Raw genomic sequence first — 25,012 nt, forward strand, 5'->3', positions numbered from 1 at the left:
TTTCCATTTTCCCCACTTTTGGTTTATTCCCTCTGACTCTAGGATTGAACACCTGAGCCCCCAGCAGCTGATTCAAGACTCTTTTGGAGCTATGCTCACTATCCTCTCTCCCCTCTGTCATTGTGATTTTATCAAATTAGTGAGCTTTGAACCCTGATACATATATTTTTTCTTCTTTGGAAGTTTTCTGACCCACCTCATCAGTTCTTTGTGAGGTCTGATGTTAGGGTAAGCTCAGTTTTATTCAATCCAGCAATCCTGATACTCACTCTAGGGTGATAATTGTTCTGGTGCAGAGCTTTTCACTTCAGAACTATTGATGCTTTGAGCCATGTAATTCTTTGTTGTGGGGAGGGGCGGTCCTGTAGGAACTTTACCAGCATCCCTTGGCCTCTACTCATTAGATGCCAGGAGTGCCCTCCAACCCAAAGTTGTGAAAACCAGAAATGTCTCAGACATTGTCAAATGTCTCCTGGGGACAAAACTGTCCCCAGTTAGGGACCACTCTTCTAGACAGAAATGGACACAGTGAAGAAAGAGCAGAGAAATGCCTCGATCTTTCTGGCAGGGTTAGTATAGGCTTCTCAGGGAACAGCATTTGAGCTAAGCCTTGCAGGAAAAGGGTTACCTAGTGGTCATAGAAGAGTTTCCAGGGGCTTCCCTGGTGGCGCAGTGGTTGAGAGTCTGCCTGCCGAGGCAGGGGACACGGGTTCGTGCCCCGGTCCGGGAAGATCCCACATGCCGCGGAGCGGCTGGGCCCGTGAGCCTTGGCCTCCAAGCCTGCGCGTCCGAAGCCTGTGCTCTGTAATGGGAGAGGCCACAACAGTGAGAGGCCTGTGTACAGCAAAAAAAAAAAAAAAAAAAAAAAAAAAAATTTCCAAGGTACAAACAGGGAGGTGTACATGGCCCTGTGTGATTTCTTGACCTAAACCAGATTCCTCCCACCCCTGTACATGCTGCAAACATTCTAGGATCACCTGTGGATGCCTCGCTCTTCCCATCTCAGTGCTTTTACTCATTCCACGTGAGTGGATTCCATGTCCATAGGTCCAAATTCTACAACTGCTGGTTAAACTCACCATGCTGTGAACCGCTTTTGAAAAAGGATTGGATTTCCAAAGCAAATTCCTCTTCACCATTGTTATTACTTTCTCTTAAGCATTATGTCTACACTTTGGATAGATTGAGGGACTCGATTATGCTGTGAGCTGCACTTATGAATACATTGGATCTGGGATTGTGGAGGCTTTCAGGCATCACTTCAGATTATCATATGGCGGATTGTGTCAGTTGTTGCACCATCATTCATGAGAAGAGACCTCAGTTCTACCTCACCTGGGACTCATCTCGTGACCTACTGATTTAGGGGTGGAGGAGGAGGGAATTTGCAGGGAGTGGGGGGAGGAAGGACTGACAGCATCCTTCTCCAGGTTGCTGAATTCCAGGGTTGCTCTGGTCGGTGGTGGGAGTCTCGCAGTAGGGGTAAATGAATCACATGGAAACACCCGTGAGTTTGGCCATTTATTGATGCCACACAATGGCAGGCTATGGTTACAGTCTGGTTTTAAATACTGAGGTACCCACCAAGGTACCCCTTAAGGAGGCTGGGCCTGGCAAAGCAGCAGAGATGCAGAGAGGACAATGGATGAGGCCGTGTACCACATACAACCACTTTGGAGGACAGTGATAAGTAGAATTGTGCTTCCCCCAACCAGGTTTTTTTTAAATGACATAACTTAGAAATAATACTACTAATAATATTTGAACTAGCAATACAACAGAAAAAGAGTAGCATCAAATATGTTGGCTAAGTTTTAGCACCAGACAGTTCATGTCATGTGGTCTCTGTCTTGAAAGTGAATCGCTATGCACGGATTCATTGTCCCAGGGCTTGATCCTAAAGTTAGAGGGAGAAGAGCTGAGAACTATAATCTCTGGGGTAGCAATGTGTAGCTTTCAGAGTTTGGAGGATTTTAGCCAACTGATTGGGAAATTATGATCTGAAACAATATAAATCCCTCAACTTGTGTTCCAGAAATGTGATGAAGGTTATCAAAAACATTCACTAAATATCTGAAAGCATCACACTGGGATGACTCCATCAAGTAGAGATGGGTCAGGAGATTGGATGGAGGTGCATTCTTGATTAAGAAAACCAAATATTAAAACAAGTCATTCCTACAAAGGGGCCATTGCTTGCATCACAAAATGATTTCCTGTTTTACAAAAATATTCACTATTTAGTCTCTTAAAATATTGTTTTCTTGTGGTGTGTTGAATTATGTTTCGATGTTTAAGAATTAAATTAACCCACACCTTTTCAGAGAAGAGCTAACTCTACCACTGGGAGAGGCAACGTAAACCAAATTGGGTTTGAGAACCTTCATGTATTTAAGCACCAGGCCCTGTGGTGGCCTCTGATTCATGGTAGATGTGCATCCAGTGTCTCCTGCTATACATCTCAGTTGCTTGTTCAAGGTGGGAAGAAAGGAGGCCATGGAAGAAATAAACCAACAACACTACTTCATGTTGGCCCCCATGAGCACCAAAAGGGTGGTCAGACGCCATTCAGGTTCTTGCCTTCAGAGTCTCCCTGTTAATCTGAGGTCCCTCTCTTATTGCAAGCAAGGGGACCTGTCAAAAGCCTGATGACCCAAAGCTGAGTGACTGTCAAGGCAACAACCATGTCAGATGACTCTAGTAGCAAGTGCTGTCTTGATTCTGGGGTCCAGAAGGACAGCTGCTACCCACTGTCTTACAACACAGCCCCACACAGGAAGTGCATGTCCATGATGCAGGGTTAGGGGCCAATATTCTGCCTTTGAGAAACTAGAGAAAGGCCTAGAATGGAGCACCTGGACAGACCCTTCCTACATTTCTACCATCTTTGCCACATGGGTCATAAATAACATTTTGCATATTGGGAAATCTGGCCTAGTTTAGTTTGCTGAGGTCAGTAGGAATCGGAGTTTGTTCCTGAGTTTTGTAAGACTGGTCATATCCAGGTCCCTGATGACATGCATGATCCTAGGGAAGCAGAGTACCAGGTTAAGTGAAATCCATCCAACTTACTAAATTAATCTCCCTGAAAGCCTACACTATACTTCAGGGACAGTTTTTGAGAACTGCCTCATTAGGAAAAAATCAGGTTCTTTTCTACTCACATCAGTGACAATGTAAGCATCTTCTTGCTAAAACTTATTTCACCAGAGACTGTCACTGGCCAGCCATGTTTAAAGACAGAATACAAGAACATAATTATATAGAAATAAATTCCCTGGTTTTGGTAAACATGTCTACTCATCTCCTGTTTCTGCTCTATCTCAAATTTCATCCCAACCCCAGTGTTTTATTTCCCACAGGCATTTATCAGAATAATACACAGTAATGGCTTGAAAAAAAAAAAGCACATAATATAAAAAATGTAAGCTTCTGGTATCCAAGCAATAGAACTGGCGTTGGCCAGCAACACCATTACACATTTAACAGAAGATGCACGTGGACTCGCCCACTTGTACATCTATGTATATGTTTATATTCTGCCACCAACTAGATATTAGCACCATTTTTCAATAGCACCATTCTGCTGAATGGATAGATAATTCAAGGGAGAGTTGGGATACTGTACTCCATGGTGAATGTTAACGGTACCTGTGCGTGAGACTGAAGACACGCTGCCCATTACGTGAAGGCCACTCTCCTGCCTTCCCCTCTGTCAAGACCTAATTCTGAGGGCTTCTTCCCCTGGGGGCTCCACACCCCCCATTTTCCACGTTCAGTTCATATAAATACCTCCCCTTACAAACCAGGAAATTCACCTTGAATCTGAGACCACAGCCTACTTTGACTCCTGATGGGAACATCCAGAATAAGCATTCTAACTTTCATTTCACTTTTTTGGACTGCCTGACTCACCTGTTCCCCCCCCCCTCAGAAAACAGATCCTCAAAAGTGTAACTATTGGGTGTGCTAGAGAATAGATCAGATTTACCTCACTCTTGAAAAGTTTTTTTTCTCGAGACTAGAAGTTTATACTAAGTTTTTCTATACTTAATACAATTTACCTGGTTCTCGGAAATATTTTAATCTAGAGCTCCGTTTTCCAACCTGAGGGTAGGTGGGGGCAGGTTGCAGCTGTGGACCTGGCCGTAGCAGTTGTGGTGTGTAAACCCCTAGTGGTGAAAAGACGTTCACCCTGAACTGAAGATTCAGGCAGGGAATATGCTAGAGAAGGGAAAGCCACACAGGAAGACTCATTTGCTCTTCTGCAAAGGAATGGGTATTTGCCAGGGAAGTAGGAAGAACAAAAAGCCCATGTTCTTCTCTTCCTTATACTAGCAAGAAATTGATTTCTGTTAATTTGCTTTTTAAGAGTTTTCATAGAAATTATCCTTAAGTCAGAAATGTCTTCTGTATAGCTAACCTAAATCCCTTAGGTTTACTAAAGCCTACAGTTCCTGCCCATGTCCTCTTCTTCTAGTGTCTCCAGGAAGGAATGGGAGTCTAAACAGCCCAGATGAAGAGTCCATAGGGCTTAGGGACAGACTGAGGGTGAAGCCAGCACTTTCTCTTCCTGCCCCAGTTGAACACGGGGTGAAGAAAGCGGTCCCCTTCCTGGATGAATTACAAGAATGTTCCTGAAAGCTCTCCCATGATATTTTAAACAGCAGCTGCCCCAAGTAGGGAGACAAAAAAGGGGTGATTTCACCAAGGTAAATTAACAAGGTTATTTTTTCCCTGGATAAGTGTGGCTCTGTTTCCTGATACTCTTGAGGTAGTCTGGGAAAAAATCTGGTCTCTCTGTTTTTATCTTTAAGGGAGGAACAAAAGACATCGTTTCACAGACTTGCCCGCCTTGGCACCTTTCCCACGAGCTGATCTCACGAGAGGCCCGATTCTCCTGGATACCTCACCTGCGTATCAGGGAGCGGTGAGCATTACAGCCCCATGTCTCCTATGAGGGACGTTTTGTGGCTAAAGAACAGTGGGCTTTGTTTAGTTATGAGCCAGAGTTGAACCTGAAATACACAGAGTAAAACCGCAATGAAGTGGCCCCTGGGCCTAGAACGTGTCATGGTCAGCAGGCTGCTGGAGTCTGTGGTGGAGGGTGGCTTTCTTCTGGACTTAGGGTGCTCTGGTGTTTTTGAATGGCTGTCGCTTTCTTGGCCTTTGGGTGTGGGCGATGTGTGTCTGGGAACACGAGAGGCAGCACTGAGCCCTCACTGTGGGCACAGAACATTTCTTCATGGTTTTTAGTGTCTGGCAGAAACTGGCTGATAACTTGTCCTTGGTGCAAAGTAAATCTGTGGGAGGAGAAAGAAAAAATAGGAAAAAAACAAAGATTATCCTTTTGTAAGTGAATAAGTGCGACTTCTATTAATGGAAGACTTTATGTGTCTACTGAGAAAGACTCCATAACAATTCATAATGGTTGACATCCACTGAAATTCACTCCTGTGTAGCAATGTTATACTTTCCCACCCTTGCCATGGCCACCAGGTGGTGAATACTTCCCCACTCCTGGACTTTGGGTTCAGCCCTCTGACTTGCTTTGGACAGCGGGATGTTAGTGGACATGATCCCTGCAGGGCCTTGGAATGTGAGGGAGGATGAGGCTGCCCTGATGAGCTTCTGCCATCACCGTTAGAAGACTCTGGCTCATGCAGCCACTGGACCAAGGAGGATGAGACACACGGAGCAGACCTAGACCCAACCTACAGCTTGCAGCCGAGGCCAACCATAGCCAAGCTAGATCAGCTGAACTTGAGCTGAGCAAAAAATTCACGCTTGTAGTTTTAAAGCACTGAGTTTAGAGATGCCTTGTTATGCAGGATTGTTATGCAATAGTTGAAAGCAATATTTTACATGCATCGCTTCATCGAATCTTCACAGCAGTAACTATCAGGTAAATACAACTGTTCTTTCCATTTTACAAAAGGAGACGTAAAGCCTACAGAAGTTAAGAACTTGCACAATGTTATCCAGCTGATAAGTGGCACAGTCAGATCTGAACAGGGGCAGTTTTGACTCTAGCTCATGCTTCTATCAATCATATCATCCAGAGCACCAAGCAGTCACCCCGTCAGCCAACTAACCAATGCTTCCTGAGCAAAGGATATAGATATACAAAATGTGGTCACTGCCCTCCAGAAATGTACCATGTAGATGAAGGCATAAGACATGCACAAATAATTCCCAGGGTAAGGATACAATTAGTTACTTGGGTACTAATCCTTGTTCTATCCTAACTCTGGGCAAGTAAGTTCCTGAATTATTTTGGCCCTCCTTTCCTCATACATGAAACAGGGAATTGGACTAGATTTCTCCCACCCTTGCATATCCTATGGGTGGTACTCAGACTGCACTGGCCCCTGTACTCCTGGTGGAAGGAATTCAGTAAGGTCCCAATAACACATTTTTCTTTTATAAAGTGAAATTGTTTCAAACTTTGCTTCAGTGCCTCTCAGAGCTCTGGTTGATCTTCTTTCTCCATTACAGAAAAGATTTGAACAGTCCTAAAGAAAAGCTTTTCCCCAAACAGGCTGCTGTCCTTTGTAAATAGAACTGTCAGTAAAAGTAGAAATTGAGGTAATATTCTCTTTATCCAAATCTGTGACAGTATTTTTGCCTCTCTATGCATTTTTCACCTTCAGGTCATGAAGGCAAAAAAATGCTTTTTATCTTCTCAGAACTCATCATTTCCTTGACTGTGCCTTGTTTTTTCATGAAGAAATGTCTTCTGTTAGCTGTCAGAGTTCCGTTTTTTTTTTTTAAACATCTTTATTGGAGTATAACTGTTTTACAATAGTGTGTTAGTTTTTCCTTTACAACAAAGTGAATCACTTATACATATACATATGTTCCCATATCTCTTCCCTCTTGCATCACCCTCTCTCCCACCCTCCCTATCCCACCCCTCTAGGTGGTCACAAAGCACAGAGGTGATCTCCCTGTGCTATGTGGCAGCATCCCACTAGCTATCTAATTTACATTTGATAGTGTATATATGTCCCTGCCACTCTCTCACTTCGTCACAGCCCACCCTTCCCCCTCCCCATATCCTCAAGTCCATGCTCGAGTAAGTCTGTGTTTTATTCCCGTCCTACCACTAATCTCTTCATGACATTTTTTTCCCTTAGAGTCCATATATATGTGTTAGCGTACGGTATTTGTTTTTCGCTTTCTGACTTACTTCACTCTGTATGACACACTCCAGGTCCATCCACCTCATTATAAATAACTCAGTTTCATTTCTTTTTAGGCTGAGTAATATTCCATTGTATATATGTGCCACATCTTCTTTATCCATTCATCTGTTGATGGACACTTAGATTGCTTCCATGTCCTGGCTATTGTAAATAGAGCTGCAATGAACATTTTGGTACATGAGTCTTTCTGAATTATGGTTTTCTCAGGGTATATGCCCAGTAGTGGGATTGCTGGGTCGTATGGTAGTTCTATTTGTAGTTTTTTAAGGAACCTCCATACTGTTCTCCATAGTGGCTGTATCAATTTACATTCCCACCAGCAGTGCAAGAGGGTTCCCTTTTCTCCACACTCTCTCCAGCATTTATTGTTTCTAGAGTTTTTGATGATGGCCAATCTGACCGGTGTGAGATGGTATCTCATTGTAGTTTTGATTTGCATTTCTCTAATGATTAATGAGGTTGAGCATTCTTTCATGTGCTTGTTAGCAATCTGTATATCTTCTTTGGAGAAATGTCTATTTAGTTCTTCTGCCCATTTTTGGATCGGGTTGTTTGTTTTTTTGTTATTGAGCTGCATGTGTTGCTTATAAATTTTGGATATTAATCCTTTGTCAGTTGCTTCATCTGCAAATATTTTCTCCCATTCTGAGGGTTGTCTTGTGGTCTTGTTTATGATATCCTTTGCTGTGCAAAAGCTTTTAAGTTTCATTAGGTCCCATTTGTTTATTTGTGTTTTTATTTCCATTTCTCTAGGAGATGGGTCAAAAAGGATCTTGCTGTGATTTATGTCGTAGAGTGTTCTGCCTATGTTTTCCTCTTAGAGTTTGATAGTGTCTGGCCTTACATTTAGGTCTTTAACCCATTTTGAGTTTATTTTTGTGTGTGGTGTTAGGGAGTGTTCTAATTTCATACTTCTACAGGTAGCTGTCCAGTTTTCCCAGCACCACTTATTGAAGAGGCTGTCTTTTCTCCACTGTATATCCTTCCCTCCTTTATCAAAGATAAGGTGACCATAGGTGTGTGGGTTTATCTCTGGGCTTTCTATCCTGTTCCATTGATCTATATTTCTGTTTTTGTGCCAGTACCATACTGTCTTGATTACTGTAGCCTTGTAGTAGAGTCTGAAGTCAGGGAGCCTGATTCCTCCAGCTCCATTTTTCGTTCTCAAGATTGCTTTGGCTATTCGGGGTCTTTTGTGTTTCCATAGAAATTGTGAAATTTTTTGTTCTAGTTCTGTAAAAAATGCCAGTGGTAATTTGATAGGGATTGCATTGAATCTGTAGATTGCTTTGGGTAGTAGAGTCATTTTCACAATGTTGATTCTTCCAATCCAAGAACATGGTATATTTCTCCACCTATTTGTATCATCTTTAATTTCTTTCATCAGTGTCTTACAGTTTTCTGCATACAAGTCTTTTGTCTCCTTAGGTAGGTTTATCCCTAGATATTTTATTCTTTTTGTTACAATGGTAAATGGGAGTGTTTTCTTAATTTCACTCTCAGATTTTTCATCATTAGTGTATAAGAATGCCAGAGATTTCTGTGCATTTATTTTGTATCCTGCAACTTTACCAAATTCATTGATTAGCTGTAGTAGTTTTCTGGTAGCATCCTTAGGATTCTCTATGTATAGTATCATGTCATCTGCAAACAGTGACAGCTTTACTTCTTCTTTTCCTATTTGGATTCCTTTTATTTCTTTTTCTTCTCTGATTGCTGTGGCTTGAACTTCCAAAACTATGTTGAATAAGAGTGGTGAGAGTGGGCAACCTTGTCTTGTTCCTGATATTAGTGGAAATGGTTTCAGTTTTTCACCATTGAGAACGATGCTAGCTGTGGGTTTGTCATATATGGCCTTTATTATGTTGAGGAAAGTTCCCTCTATGCCTACTTTCTGCAGGGTTTTTATCATAAATGAGTGTTGAATTTTGTCAAAAGCTTTCTCTGCATCTATTGAGATGATCATATGGTTTTTCTCTTTCAGTTTGTTGATATGGTGTATCATGTTGATTGATTTGCGTATATTGAAGAATCCTTGCATTCCTGGAATAAACCCCACTTGATCATGGTGTATGATCCTTTTAATGTGCTGTTGGATTCTGTTTGCTAGTATTTTGTTGAGGATTTTTGCATCTATGTTCATCAGTGATATTGGCCTGTAGTTTTCTTTCTTTGTGACGTCTTTGTCTGGTTTTGGTATCAGGGTGATGGTGGCCTCATAGAATGAATTTGGGAGTGTTCCTCCCTCTGCTATCTTTTGGAAGAGTTTGAGAAAGATAGGTGTTAGTTCTTCTCTAAATGTTTGATAGAATTCGCCTGTGAAGCCATCTGGTCCTGGGCTTTTGTTTGTTGGAAGATTTTTAATCACAGTTTCAATTTCAGTGCTTGTGATTGGTCTGTTCATATTTTCTCTTTCTTCTTGGTTCAGTCTCGGCAGGTTGTGCATTTCTTAGAATTTGTCCATTTCTTCCAGGTTGTCCATTTTATTGGCATAGAGTTGCTTGTAGTAATCTCTAATAATCTTTTGTATTTCTGCAGAGTCAGTTGTTACATCTCCTTTTTCATTTCTAATTCTATTGATTTGAGTCTTCTCCCTTTTATTCTTGATGAGTCTGGCTAATGGTTTATCAATTTTATTTATCTTCTCAAAGAACCAGCTTTTAGTTTTATTGGTCTTTGCTATTGTTTCCTTCACTTATTTTTCATTTATTTCTGATCTGATCTTTATGATTTCTTTCCTTCTGCTAAATTTGGGGGTTTTTTTGTTCTTCTTTCTCTAATTGCTTTAAGTGTAAAGTTAGGTTGTTTATTCGAGATGTTTCCTGTTTCTTAAGGTATGATTGTATTGCTATAAACTTCCCTCTTAGAACTGCTTTTGCTGTATCCCATAGGTTATGGGTCGTCGTGTCTACATTGTCATTTGTTTCTACGTATTTTTTGATTTCCTCTTTGATTTCTTCAGTGATCACTTCGTTATTAAGTAGTGTATTGTTTAGCCTCCACGTGTTTGTATTTTTTACAGATCTTTTCCTGTAATTGATATCTAGTCTCATAGCATTGTGGTCAGAAAAGATACTTGATACGATTTCAGTTTTATTAAATTTGCCAAGGCTAGATTCGTGACCCAAAATATGATCTATCCTGGAGAATGTTCCATGAGCACTTGAGAAAAATGTGTATTCTGTTATTTTTGGATGGAATGTCCTATAAATATCAATTAAGTCCATCTTGTGTAATGTATCATTTAAAGCTTGTGTTTCCTTATTTATTTTCATTTTGGATGATCTGTCCATTGGTGACACTGGGGTGTTAATGTCTCCTACTATAATTGTGTTACTGTCGATTTCCCCTTTTAAGGCTGTTAGTATTTGCCTTATGTATTGAGTTGCTCCTATGTTGGGTGCATAAATATTTACAATTGTTATATTTTCTTCATGGATCGATCCCTTGATCATTATGTAGTGTCCTTCTTTGTCTCTTGTAATAGTCTTTATTTTAAAGTCTATTTTGTCTGATATGAGAATTGCTACTCCAGCTTTCTTCTGATTTCCATTTGCATGGAATATCTTTTTCCATCCCCTTACTTTCAATCTGTATGTGTCCCTAGGTTTGAAGTGGGTCTCTTGTAGACAGCATATATATGGGTCTTGTTTTTGTATCCATTCAGCCAGTCTGTGTCTTTTGGTGGGAGCATTTAATCCATTTACATTTAAGGTAATTATCGATATGTATGTTCCTATTACCATTTACTTAATTGTTTAGGGTTGTTCTTGTAGGTCTTTTCCTTCTCTTGTGTTTCTTGCTTAGAGAAGTTCCTTTAGCATTTGTTGTAGAGCTGGTTTGGTGGTGCTGAACTCTCTCAGCTTTTTCTTGTCTGTGAAGGTTTTAATTTCTCCATCAAATCTGAATGAGATCCTTGCTGGGTAGAGTAATCTTGGTTGTAGGTTTTTTTCCTTCATCACTTTAAATATGTCCTGCCACCCCCTTCTGGCTTGTAGAGTTTCTGCTGAAAGATCAGATGTTAACCTTATGGGGATTCCCTTGTGTGTTATTTGTTGTTTTTCCCTTGCTGCTTTTAATATGTTTTCTTTGTATTTAATTTTTTTTTTTTTTTTTTTTTTTTTTTTTTTTTATGCGGGCCTCTCGTTGTGGCCTCTCCCGTTGCGGAGCACAGGCTCTGGACATGCAGGCTCAGCGGCCATGGCTCACGGGACCAGCCGCTCCGTGGCATGTGGGATCTTCCCGGACCGGGGCACAAACCCGTGTCCCCTGCCTCGGCAGTTGAACTGTCAACCACTGCACCACCAGGGAAGCCCTGTATTTAGTTTTTGACAGTTTGATTATTATGTGTCTTGGAGTGTTTCTTTTTGGGTTTATCCTGTATGGCACTCTCTGTGCTTCCTGGACTTGGTTGACTATTTCCTTTCCTATATTAGAGAAGTTTTCAACTATAATCTCTTCAAATATTTTCTCAGTCCCTTTCTTTCTCTCTTCTTCTTCTGGGACCCCTATAATTCGAATGATGGTGCATTTAATGTTGTCCCAGAGGTCTCTGAGACTGTCCTCAGTTCTTTTCATTCTTTTTTCTTTCTTCTGCTCTGCAGTAGTTATTTCCACTATTTTATCTTCCAGGTCACTTATCCGTCCTTCTGCCTCAGTTATTCTGCTATTGATCCCATCTAGAGTATTTTTCATTTCATTTATTGTGTTGCTCATCGTTACTTGCTTCCTCTTTATTTCTTCTAGGTCCTTGTTAACTGTTTCTTGCAATTTGTCTATTCTATTTCCAAGATTTTGAATCATCTTTACTATCATTATTCTGAATTCTTTTTCAGGTAGACTGCCTATTTCCTCTTCATTTGTTAGGTCTGGTGTCTTTTCATCTTGCTCCTTCATCTGTTGTGTGTTTTTCTGTCTTCTCATTTCACTTATCTTACTGTGTTTGGGGTCTCCTTTTTGCACGCTGCAGGTTCGTAGTTCCTGTTGTTTTTGGTGGCTGTCCCCAGTGGCTAAGGTTGGTTCAGTGGGTTGAGTAGGTTCCCTGGTTGGGGGTCTAGTGCCTCTGTTCTGGTGCATGAGGCTGGATCTTGTCTTTCTGGTGGGCAGGTCCACGTCTGGTGGTGTTTTTGGGGATGTTGGTAGCTTTATTATTATTTTAGGCAGCCTCTCTGCTAATGGATGGGGCTGTATACCTGTCTTGCTCTTTGTTGGGAATAGGGTGTCCAGCACTGTTCGTTGCTGGTCCTTGAGTGAAGCTGGGTCTTGGTGTTGAGATGGAGATCTCTGGGAGATTTTCGCCATCTGATATTATGTGGAGCTGGGTGGTCTCTTGTGGACTAGTGTCTTGAGGTTGGTTCTCCCAACTCAGAGACACAGGCCTGGTGCCTGGCTGGGGCGCCAAGAGCCTTTAATCCACACGGCTCAAAATAAAAGGGAGAAAAAATAGAAAGGAAAGAAAAGGGAGGAAGGAAGGAAGGAGGGAGGTAGGGAAGGAAGGAAGAAAGGAAGGAAGAAATGAAGGAAGGATGAAAGCAAGGAAGGAAGGAAGGAAGGTGGAGAGTAGGAAAGGGAGGAAGGAAGACAGGAAGGGAGGAAGGAAGGGAGGAAAGAAGGGGGAAGGAAGGAAGAAGGGAAGGAGGGAAGAAAGGAAGGAAGAAATGAAGGAAGGATGAAAGGAAGGGAGGAAGGTGGAGAGGAGGAAAGGGAGGAAGGAAGAGAGGAAGGGAGGAAGGAAGGGAGGAAAGATGGGGAAAGGAAGGAAGGAAGAAAGAAAGGGAGAAGACAAAGTAGAATAAAGTATAGTTATTAAAATAAAAAATAATTAAGCAGAAAAATTTATATTAAAAAAAAACCAGAAAAACGGGTCGGTCTAACCCTAGGACAAGTGGTGAAAGCAAAGCTATACAGACAAAATCTCACACAGCAGCACACACATACACACTCACAAAAAGAAAAAAAGGGGAAAATAATAGTATATCTTGCTCCCAAAGTCCACCTCCTCAACTTGGGATGATTAGTTGTCTATTCAGGTTTTCCAAAGATGCAGGGCACTTCAAGTTGATTGTGGAGCTTTAATCCGCCGCTTCTGAGGCTGCTGGGAGAGACCTCCCCCTCTCCTCTCTGTTTGCACAGCTCCTGGGGTTCAGCTTTGGACTTTGTCCCGCCTCTGCATGTAGGTCGTCTGAGGGCCTCTGCCCTTTGCTCAGACAGGACGGGGTTAAAGGAGCAGCTGATTCGGGGGCTCCGGCTCACTCAGGCAGGGGGGAGGGAGTGGCACAGCTGCAGGGCAAGTCCGCAGCGGCCGGCGTGATGCTGCACCGGCCGGAGGCGGACCGCGCGTTCTCCTGGGGAAGCTGTCCCTGGATCCCGGGACCCCGGCAGTGGCGGGCTGCACGGGTTCCCGGGAGGGCCGGTGTGGAGAGTGACCTGTGCTCACACACAGGCCTCTTGGTGGCGGCAGCAGCAACCTTAGTGTCCCACACCCATCTCTACTGTCTGCGCTGACAGCCGCGCGGCTCGGCGCCCGTTTCTGGAGCTCCTTTACGTGGTGCTCTTAATCCCCTCTCCTCGCACCCGAGCAAGCAAAGAGGCAAGAAAAAGTCTCTTATCTCTTCGGCAGCTCCACGCCCGTTTCTGGAGCTCCTTTATGCGGTGCTCTTAATCCCCTCTCCTCGAGCCCAGGAATCAAAGAGGGAGGAAAAGGTCTCTTGCCTCTTCAGGCAGCTCCAGACTTCTCCCGAACTCCCTCCCGGCCAGCCGTGGCGCACTAACACCTTCAGGCTGTTTTCACTCTGCCAACTCCAGACCTTTCCCTGGGATCCGACTGAAGCCTGAGGCTCAGTTCCCAGCTCCGCCCTCCCCCGCAGCTGAGCAGATGAGTCTCTCGGGCTGGTGAGTGCTGATCGGCACCGATCCGATCCTCCGTGCGGGAATCTCTCCGCTTTGCCCTCCGCACCCTGTGGCTGAGCTGTCCTCCACAGCTCCGGATCATTCCCCTCTGCCCCCTGCAGTCTCCTCCCGCGAAGGGGCTTCTAGTGTGTGGGAATCTTTCCTCCTTCACGGCTCCCTCCCACTGGTGTAGGTCCCGTCCCTATTCTTTGTCTCTGTTTATTCTTTTTTCTTTTGCCTTACCCAGGTACGTGGGGGAGTTTCTTGCCTTTTGGGAGGTCTGAGGTCTTCTGCCAGCGTTCGGTGGGTGTTCTATAGGAGAAGTTCCACGTGTAGATGTATTTCTGATGTCTCTGTGAGGAGGAAGGTGATCTCCGCGTCTTACTCTTCCGCCATCTTTAAGCCATCTTGCAGAGTTCCGTTTGGTTTGCAAGTGTTACGTGCACTTGGGAGTAGGTAACATATAATGCTCCTAGAACCCCAAACCTCTTCATTGCTGATTATTTTCTTCTTCAGGCCTCTTCCTAAACATTTCATAAAAATCAGTGCCCTCTAATCCACCTGGAAACTTCTGTACATGATCTGATATTTCAGAAAGAGTACATATTTCTGCCAAGTGTTCTTATTGTGGAATAGAAATCTGAGCTCTTCATCTCCCACGTGCCCACCAGGGCAGCAGGTGTTCTCCATGGGGCTTGGCCTGTGCATCGTGTAGGCTGCTGTTCAGAACAAGGCAGGGCTTCCTCCCTAGGTTTCCGGCATTGGGGCAGGGCCCAGCATGGAAGCCTAGGCATCACAGGGCTGCTCTGATTTCTTAGCCAGCCTCTCCTAAATTCCTTATGGATGGTGGATGGAGAAGGTCCATCTGGGGTAGCTCTTTGCCCCACATTCTCCCTGCCATGAGTATGTGAGTGCTCTGGGGCTACTACAAGAATAGAAGACAGAGGAAGTATGAAAGCTTAGCTTCCATTCCTTCTCTCCACAAAGCTTCTTTTGGCCACATTGGACCACATGGATCCCTTCTGTCCCAATATCCAAACTTGTATTATTATTGTTAACATTTGCTCAAACATGGCACTATGTTCTATCTTGAACTGTTCTGTAAATGGTGTTGAACCTTTCCTGCTAAAGGCTGAAGTGTGACCTCTCTCTAGGGTGTCTACCATTCTAAAAAGGCCTCTTAGAGGACCCCAAAGTCTTTAACTTTGTTCTGGGTTGAATTGGATCCTCCAAAGTTTAAGTGTTCCCCCAAAGTTGAAGTCCTAACCATTGGTACCTATGAATGTGATGTTATTTGGAAATATTTCCTTGCAGATGTAATTATGGTGTAAATTAAGATGACTTAATCAACATGACTGTTTCCTTATAGGGAGAGAAGAGATAGACACACACAGTACAGAGAAAGCCAGGTGATGACACAGACACACAGAGGAAGATGGCCGTGTGATGATGGGGGCAGGGATTGGAGTCATGCAGCTACAAGCCAAGGAAAGCCAGTGACTACCAGAAGCTAAAAGACAGAGAGCATGGCCCTACCAAGAACCATGGTTTTTGGACTTCTTGCCTCCAGAACTGTGAGACTAAATTTCTGTTGTTTTAACAACACAGATAACGATTTCTTAAGCACTTACCACACACTAGGCAATGTGCTTGGCATGTACTATCTCATTTGATCTTCATATAAATTTACTTATACCTATTGTTTTCCCTTTAAAATTGAAGTTCCACAGAGGCTTAATAACTGGCCCAGTGTCTCATAGCTGGAACACAGATGGTGGTGCTGGAGTCTGAATGCTGCCTCGGTGCCTCTAAAGCACTGCCACCAAGAAAATGAATCTCTTGTGCTGGTTATGGGGAAGGAGGGGCCCACATGAACAGGTCTTCCCTGACCAGAGCAGCTTCATTTGTTCAACCAAGGGCCCCCCACTTGTCAGGTCAACAACATCTACATGACTGAAAGAGGCTCAACCAAGCCTGGTGTCCTTGCCTGATCTTGGGAACCACTGGATCATGAGCCCAGCTTTTCCATGGTCCTCAGAGCCCTGGGAACATGTGGGTCCTGAAATCCTCTTGTTTACAAGTGGGAAACTGGAAGGAAGAGTGGAGGATACCGGTGACCTATATTGGGAGCCTGTGTTCCAGACCTATGTTTAGCAGCTCATTTAGACAATGACTGGGAGCCCTGCATCACGGCAGGGCTTAATTGCACCAGTTCTCGTTATTATTGTGAAACAATGAAGGCCGCTGTGTTCATCAGCCAACTGGATCTCAGCTGAAGCACACATGCTTATAATTGGGGGCAACTTAGAGAGGACACCCCAATTTGCCTATGCCTGTTTAATAGAAATCATACTTGGAAATGTAAAGGGACAGTTATAAGCTTGTTCCCCTGCTGTCGGCTATGTCTAGGTTGAAGGGATAATATTTTGCCCACAAAAGTTGGAAAATAATTTCAATGTTGTTGGCAAATACAGTGTAAGATTTTGGGTTTCGTGAGGCAGGGAATGTGTCAGACTCATTTCTGTGTCCTCAGTTTTTAGTACTTGCCTGAGACATATCTTGTGATCAGTAATATTTGCTGAATAAATGAAAGTTCTCTTCATCTGGAAGAATATCTTTCAGTAGGAAGAGGCTAAGCTCACCTCTGCCCACAGGCACACCCAAATTACAACTATTTACAGAGCAACTATTGATGCGAAAGATTGGAAGACTGGCAGAAAAGCTCTTCTAGGACTAAAAATATAAAGAAGGAACCACAACGAGACAGGTAGGAGGGATGGAGATATGGTATAGTCAGGACCCATATCCCTGGGTGGGTGAACCACAAATGGGAGAATAATTACAATTACAGAGGTTCTCCACGAGCGAGGGGCTTGAGCCCCACATCAGGCTCCCAAGCCCAGTGGTCCTGCACTGACAAGATGAGCCCCCAGAACATGTAGCGTAAAGGTCAGTAGGGCTTAATCAGGAGAGCCGGGGCTTTGGGGAATAGAGACCCCACTCCTAAAGGGCACAGACGAAATCTCACAGGACCCAAGCGCAGGAGCAGTAATTTGAAAGGAGCCTGGGTCAGACCCACCTGCTGATCTTGGAGAGTCTCCTGCAGAGACAAGAGGCAACTAGAGCTCACCCTGGGGACACAGACACTGGTGACAGCTGTTTTGGAATCCTCCCTCCAACACGAGGACCAGGCTCCACCCACCAGTCTGTCAGCACCAGTACTGGGACCCCTCAGGCCGAGCAACTAGCCGGGTGGAGACACAGCCCCACTCACCAGCAGGCCTGCTGCCTTAAAACCCCCTGAGCTGCTTTAGGACCTGGCCCTATCCACCAGAGGGCCTAGGGCCCAGCCCTGTGTGTGCTGAGACTAGCCTCCGGACTCCCGGGCCCTGGAGCCAGAGACCCTGGCTCCACCCACCAGTGGGCAGACACCAGCTCCAGGACTACTGCAGCTTGCCATGTGAGTACCCCCTGGGCCTGACCATCAGCAGGCTAACATCTACTCCGAGACACCTTGAGTCCCTCAGCCAGCAGTCCCAGGATCTGGCCCCACCTACCAGTGGGGTGACACCAGCTCCGAGACACCTTGTATCTCTCACCAGCCCAGCAGGCCAGCACCAGCTTTGGGACACCCTGGAACTCACAGCTAGCCATGTCAGGAACTGGCTCTGCAGCCAGCTATCTCATGCCCTGCCCCGCCCCACCAACTAGCAGTCTCCACACAAGGCAGAGCCTCACACCAACCTAAATGGAAGCCAGCCACACCTACCAGACCACCCACAGTAGTCAGCTCATCACAAAAAGAAGGACCCATGCAGCCCATGTAGGGGGCACCCCTATAGCATACAGCTCTGGTGACCAGACGGGAGTGTGCTGCTGGGACACACAGGATGTCTCCTACAAAAGGCCACTTCTCCAAGGTGAGAAAACATAATCCACCTACCAAATACATAAAAAATAAAAACAGCAAATTAGGGAAAATGAGGCAACAGAGGACTATATCCCAAATGAAGGAATAAGATAAAACCCCAGAAGAACTAACTGAACTGAAGATAGGCAACCTATCCAATAAAGAGTTCAAGGTAATGATTGTAAAGATACTCAAAGAGCTTGGGAGAAAAATGGGTGAATGCAGTAATAAGATTAACAAAGAGAAAGAAACAGAGCTGAAGAATAGAAAAACTGAAATAAAAAATACACTAAAAGGATTAAATAGATTAGATGATACAGAGGAATGGATCAGTGAACTGGAAAGCAGAGTAGTAGAAATAACTGAAGTTGAACAGAAAAAAAAAGAATTAAAAAAATGAGGGGGGGAGCGAGAAGATGGCGGTAGAGTAAGACGCGGAGATCTCCTTCCTCCTCACAGATACATCAGAAATACATCTACACGTGAAACTTCTCCTATAGAACACCCACCGGACACTGGCAGAAGACCTCAGACCTCCCAAAAGGCAAGAAACTCCCCACGACCTGGACAGGGCAAAAGAAAAAAGAATAAACAGAAACAAAAGAATAGGGACGGGACCTGCACCAGTGGGAGGGAGCCGTGAAGGAGGAAAGGTTCTTCGCGGGCAGAGACTGCGGGTGGCGGAGGGGGAAGCTTCGGAGCCACGGAGGAGAGCGCAGTAACAGGGTGCGGAGGGCAAAGCGGAGAGATTCCCGCAGAGGATCGCTGCCGACCAGCACTCACCAGCCCGAGAGGCTCGTCTGCTCACCTGCCGTGGTGGGCAGGGCTGGGAACTGAGCCTCGGGCGGATCCCAGGGAAAGGTCTGGAGTTGGCAGAGTGAAAACAGCCTGAAGGGGTTAGTGCACCACAGCTGGCCGGGAGGCAGTCCAGTTGAAGTCTGGAGCTGCCGAAGAGTCAAGAAACCTTTTCTTCCCTCTTTGCCTCCTGGTGCGCTAGGAGAGGGGTTTAATCACGCTGCTTAAAGAAGCTCCAGAAACGGGCGCGGAGCTACCGAAGAGACAAGAGACTTTTTCTTGCCTCTTCGCTTCCTGGGGCGCGAGGAGAGGGGATTAAGGGCACCGCGTAAAGGACCTCCAGAAACGGGCGCGAGCCGTGGCTGTCAGCGCGGACAGTAGAGATGGGTGTGGGACGCTAAGGTTGCTGCTGCCGCTACCAAGAGGCCTGTGTGTGAGCACAGGTCACTCTCCACACCGCCCCTACTGGGAGCCCGTGCAGCCTGCCACTGCCAGGGTCCCGGGATCCAGGGACAGCTTCCACGGGAGAATGCGCGGCGCGCCTCGGGCCTGTGCAGCGTCACACCGGCCTCTGACGTCGCGGACTCGCCCCGCCTCTGTGCCCCTCCCTCCCTCTGGCCTGAGTGAGCCGGAGCCCCCGAATCAACTGCTCCTTTAACCCCGTCCTGTCTGAGCGAAGGGCAGACGCCCTCGGACGACCTACACGCAGAGGCGGGGCCAAGGCCAAAGCTGAACCCCAGGAGCTGTGCGAACAAAGAGAGGGGGAGGTCTCTCCCAGCAGCCTCAAAAGCAGCGGGTTAAAGCTCCACAGTCAACTTGAAGTGCCCTGCATCTGTGGAAAACCTGAATAGACAGCAAAATATCCCAAGTTGAGGAGGTGGACTTTGGGAGCAAGATATACTATTATTTTCCCCTGTTTTCTTTTTGTGAGTATGTATGTGTGTGCTGCTGTGTGAGATTTTGTCTGTATAGCTTTGTTTTCACCATTTGTCCTAGGGTTAGACCAACCCGGTGTTTTGTTTTGTTTCTTTAATAGAAATTTTTCTTCTTAATAATTTTTTTTTTTTTTTTTTTTTTTTTTTTTTTCCGGTACGCGGGCCTCTCACTGCTGTGGCCTCTCCCGTTGCGGAGCACAGGCTCCGGAAGCACAGGCTCAGCGGCCAGAGCTCACGGGCCCAGCCGCTCCGCGGCATGCGGGATCCTCCCGGACCAGGGCACGAACCCGTGTCCCCTGCATCGGCAGGCGGACTCTCAACCACTGCGCCACCAGGGAAGCCCAATAATTATTTTTTATTTTAATAACTGTATTTTACCCTACTTTATTTTGTCTTCTCCCTTTCTTTCTTCCTTTCTTCCCTCCTTTCTTCCTTCCTCCCTTCCTTCCTTTATTCCCTCCTTCCTTCTTCCCTTCCTTTCTTCTTCCCTCCCTTCCTTTCTTCCTTCCTTCCCTCCCTCCCTTCCTCCTTCCTTCCTTTCTTGCCTTTCTACTTTTTTCTCCCTTTTATTTTGAGCCGTGTGGATTAAAAGCTCTTGGCACTCCAGCCAGGTGTCAAGGCTGTGTCTCTGAGGTGGGAGAACCAACCTCAGGACACTGGTCCACAAGAGACCTCTCAGCTCCATGTAATATCAAATGGCGAAAATCTCCCAGAGATCTCCATCTCAACACCAAGACCCAGCTTCACCCAAGGACCAGCAACGAACAGTGCTGGACACCCTATCCCCAACAAAGAGCAAGACAGGTCTACAGCCCCATCCATTAGCAGAGAGGCTGCCTAAAATCATAATAAGGCTACCAACATCCCCAAACACACCACCAGACGTGGATCTGCCCACCAGAAGGACAAGATCCAGCCTCATCCACCAGAACAGAGGCACTAGTCCCCCCAACCAGGTAACCTGCTCAACCCATTGAACCAACCTCAGCCACTGGGGACAGCCACCAAAAACAGAGAGAACTACAAACCTGCAGCCTGCAAAAAGGAGACCTCAAACACAGTAAGATAAGCAAAATGAGAAGACAGAAAACCACACAGCAGATGAAGGAGCAAGATAAAAACACACCAGACCTAACAAATGAAGAGGTAATAGCCAGTCTACCTGAAAAGGAATTCAGAATAATGATAGTAAAGATGATTCAAAATGTTGGAAATAGAATAGACAATTTGCAAGAAAGAGTTAAAAAGGACCTAGAAAAAATAAAGAGGAAGCAAGTAACGATGAGCAACACAATAAATGAAATGAAAAATACTTTACATGGGATCAATAGCAGAATAACTGAGGCAGAAGGACAGATAAGTGACTTGGAAGATAAAATAGTGGAAATAACTAATGCAGAGCAAAAGAAAGAAAAAAGAATGAAAAGAACTGAGGACAGTCTCAGAGACCTCTGGGACAACATTAAACGCACCAACATTGGAAATATAGGGGTCCCAGAAGAAGAAGAGAAAAAGAAAGGGACTGAGAAAATATTTGAAGAGATTTTAGTTGAAAACTTCCCTAATATAGGAAAGGAAATAGTCAATCAAGTCCAGGAAGCACAGAGTCCCATACAGGATAAACCCAAGGATAAACACACCAAGACACATAATAATCAAACTGTCAAAAATTAAATACAAAGAAAACATATTAAAAGCAGCAAGGGAAAAACAACAAATAACATACAAGGGAATCCCCATAAGGTTAACATCTGATCTTTCAGCAGAAACTCTACAAGCCAGAAGGGAGTGGCAGGACATATTTAAAGTGATGAAGGAAAAAAACCTACAACCAAGATTACTCTACCCAGCAAGGATTTCATTCAGATTTGATGGAGAAATTAAAACCTTTACAGACAAGCAAAAGCTGAGAGAGTTCAGCACCACCAAACCAGCTTTACAACAAATGCTAAAGGAACTTCTCTAAGCAAGAAACACAAGAGAAGGAAAAGACCTACAAGAACAACCTGAAACAATTAAGTAAATGGTAATAGGAACACACATATCAATAATTACCTTAAATGTAAATGGATTAAATGCTCCCACCAAAGACACACTGTCTGAATGGATACAAAAACAAAATCCATATATATGCTGTCTATAAGAGACCCACTTCAGACCTAGGGACACTTACAGACTGAAAGTGAGGGGATGGAAAAAGATATTCCATTCAAATGGAAATCAGAAGAAAGCTGGAGTAGCAATTCTCATATCAGACAAAATAGACTTTAAAATAAAAACTATTACAAGAGACAAAGAAGGACACTACATAATGATCAAGGAATCAATCCATGAAGAAGATATAACAATTGTAAATATTTATGCATCCAACATAGGAGAACCTCAATACATAAGGCAAATATTAAATGCCATAAAAGGGGAAATCGACAGTTACACAGTCATAGTAGGGGACTTTAACACCCCACTGTCACCAATGGACAGATCATCCAAAATGAAAATAAATAAGGAAACACAAGCTTTAAATGATACATTGCAAAAGATGGATTTACTTGATATTTATAGGACATTCCACCCAAAAACAACAGAATACACATTTTTCTCAAGTGCTCATGGAACATTCTCCAGGATAGATCATATCTTGGGTCACAAATCTAGCCTTGGCAAATTTAAGAAAATTGAAATCATATCAAGTATCTTTTCTGACCACAACACTATGAGACTAGATATCAATTACAGGAAGATATCTGTAAAAAATACAAACACATGGAGGCTAAACAATACACTACTTAATAACGAAGTGATCACTGAAGAAATCAAAGAGGAAATCAAAAAGTACTTAGAAACAAATGACAATGGAGACACGACGACCCAAAACCTATGGGATACAGCAAAAGCAGTTCTAAGAGGGAAGTTTATAGCAATACAATCATACCTTAAGAAACAGGAAACATCTCGAATAAACAACCTAACCTTGCACCTAAAGCAATTAGAGAAGGAAGAACAAAAAAACCCCAAATTTAGCAGAAGGAAAGAAATCATAAAGATCAGATCAGAAATAAATGAAAAAGAAATGAAGGAAACAATAGCAAAGATCTATAAAACTAAAAGCTGGTTCTTTGAGAAGATAAATAAAATTGATAAACCATTAGCCAGACTCATCAAGAATAAAAGGGAGAAGACTCAAATCAATAGAATTAGAAATGAAAAAGGAGATGTAACAACTGACACTGCAGAAATACAAAAGATTATTAGAGATTACTACAAGCAACTGTATGCCAATAAAATGGACAACCTGGAAGAAATGGACAAATTCTTAGAAATGTACAACCTGCCAAGACTGAACCAGGAAGAAATAGAAAATATGAACAGACCAATCACAAGCACTGAAATTGAAACTGTGATTAAAAATCTTCCAACAAACAAAAGCCCAGGACCAAATGGCTTCACAGGCGAATTCTATCAAACATTTAGAGAAGAGCTAACACCTATCCTTCTCAGACTCTTCCAAAAGATAGCAGAGGGAGGAACACTCCCAAACTCATTCTATAAGGCCACCATCACCCTGATACCAAAACCGGACAAAGATGTCACAAAGAAAGAAAACTACAGGCCAATATCACTGATGAACATAGATGCAAAAATCCTCAACAAAATACTAGCAAACAGAATCCAACAGCACATTAAAAGGATCATACACCAGGATCAAGTGGGGTTTATTCCAGGAATGCAAGGATTCTTCAATATATGCAAATCAATCAACGTGATACAGCATATCAAGAAACTGAAGGAGAAAAACCATATGATCATCTCAATAGATGCAGAGAAAGCTTTTGACAAAATTCAACACCCATTTATGATAAAAACCCTGCAGAAAGTAGGCATAGAGGGAACTTTCCTCAACATAATAAAGGCCATATATGACAAACCCACAGCCAGCATTGTTCTCAATGGTGAAAAACTGAAACCATTTCCACTAAGATCAGGAACAAGACAAGGTTGCCCACTCTCACCACTCTTTTTCAACATAGTTTTGGAAGTTCTAGCCACAGCAATCAGAGAAGAAAAAGAAATAAAAGGAATCCAAATAGGAAAAGAAGAAGTAAAGCTGTCACTGTTTGCAGATGACATGATACTATACATAGAGAATCCTAAGGATGCTACCAGAAAACTACTAGAACTAATCAATGAATTTGGTAAAGTAGCAGGATACAAAATTAATGCACAGAAATCTCTTGCATTCTTATACAGTAATGATGAAGAATCCGAGAGGGAAATTAAGAAAACACTCCCATTTACCATTGCAACAAAAAGAATAAAATATCTAGGAATAAACCTACCTAAGGAGACAAAAGACTTGTATGCAGAAAACTATAAGACATTGATGAAAGAAATTAAAGATGATACAAATAGGTGGAGAAATATACCATGTTCTTGGATTGGAAGAATCAACATTGTGAAAATGACTCTATTACCCAAAGCAATCTACAGATTCAATGCTATCCCTATCAAGTTACCACTGGCATTTTTTACAGAACTAGAACAAAAAATTTCACAATTTCTATGGAAACACAAAAGACCCCGAATAGCCAAAGCAATCTTGAGAACGAAAAATGGAGCTGGAGGAATCAGGCTCCCTGACTTCAGACTCTACTACAAGGCTACAGTAATCAAGACAGTATGGTACTGGCACAAAAACAAAAATATAGATAAATGGAACAGGATAGAAAGCCCAGAGATAAACCCACACACCTATGGTCACCTTATCTTTGATAAAGGAGGGAAGGATATACACTGGAGAAAAGACAGCCTCTTCAATAAGTGGTGCTGGGAAAACTGGACAGCTACCTGTAGAAGTATGAAATTAGAACACTCCCTAACACCACACACAAAAATAAACTCAAAATGGGTTAAAGACCTAAATGTAAGGCCAGACACTATCAAACTCTAAGAGGAAAACATAGGCAGAACACTTTATGACATAAACCACAGCAGGATCCTTTTTGACCCATCTCCTAGAGAAATGGAAATAAAAACAAAAATAAACAAATGGGACCTAATGAAACTTAAAAGCTTTTGCACAGCAAAGGATACCATAAACAAGACCAAAAGACAACCCTCAGAATGGGAGAAAATATTTGCAAATGAAGCAACTGACAAAGGATTAATATCCAAAATTTATAAGCAACTCATGCAGCTCAATAACAAAAAAACAACCCAATCCAAAAATGGGCAGAAGAACTAAATAGACATTTCTCCAAAGAAGATATACAGATTGC

The 25,012-nt window shown here is 43.5% G+C and overlaps 1 protein-coding gene across 2 annotated transcripts in view; it reads right to left on the reverse strand.

Annotated features, from left to right (window-relative positions):
- Positions 1–1,508: 1,508 nt before the first annotated feature.
- The window catches only part of ADAMTS12 (ADAM metallopeptidase with thrombospondin type 1 motif 12), a 424,853-nt gene continuing 401,349 nt past the window's right edge, over positions 1,509–25,012 (reverse strand). For both annotated transcript variants that reach the window (XM_059060818.2, XM_067030856.1), the window contains one exon: positions 1,509–5,303. In XM_059060818.2, the coding sequence (XP_058916801.1) occupies positions 5,125–5,303 (179 nt within the window). In that variant the 3' untranslated portion in view covers positions 1,509–5,124. The remainder of the gene's footprint in view (positions 5,304–25,012) is intronic.

Source organism: Kogia breviceps, chromosome 4, assembly GCF_026419965.1.
Source record: "Kogia breviceps isolate mKogBre1 chromosome 4, mKogBre1 haplotype 1, whole genome shotgun sequence".
NCBI lineage: Eukaryota > Metazoa > Chordata > Mammalia > Artiodactyla > Physeteridae > Kogia > Kogia breviceps.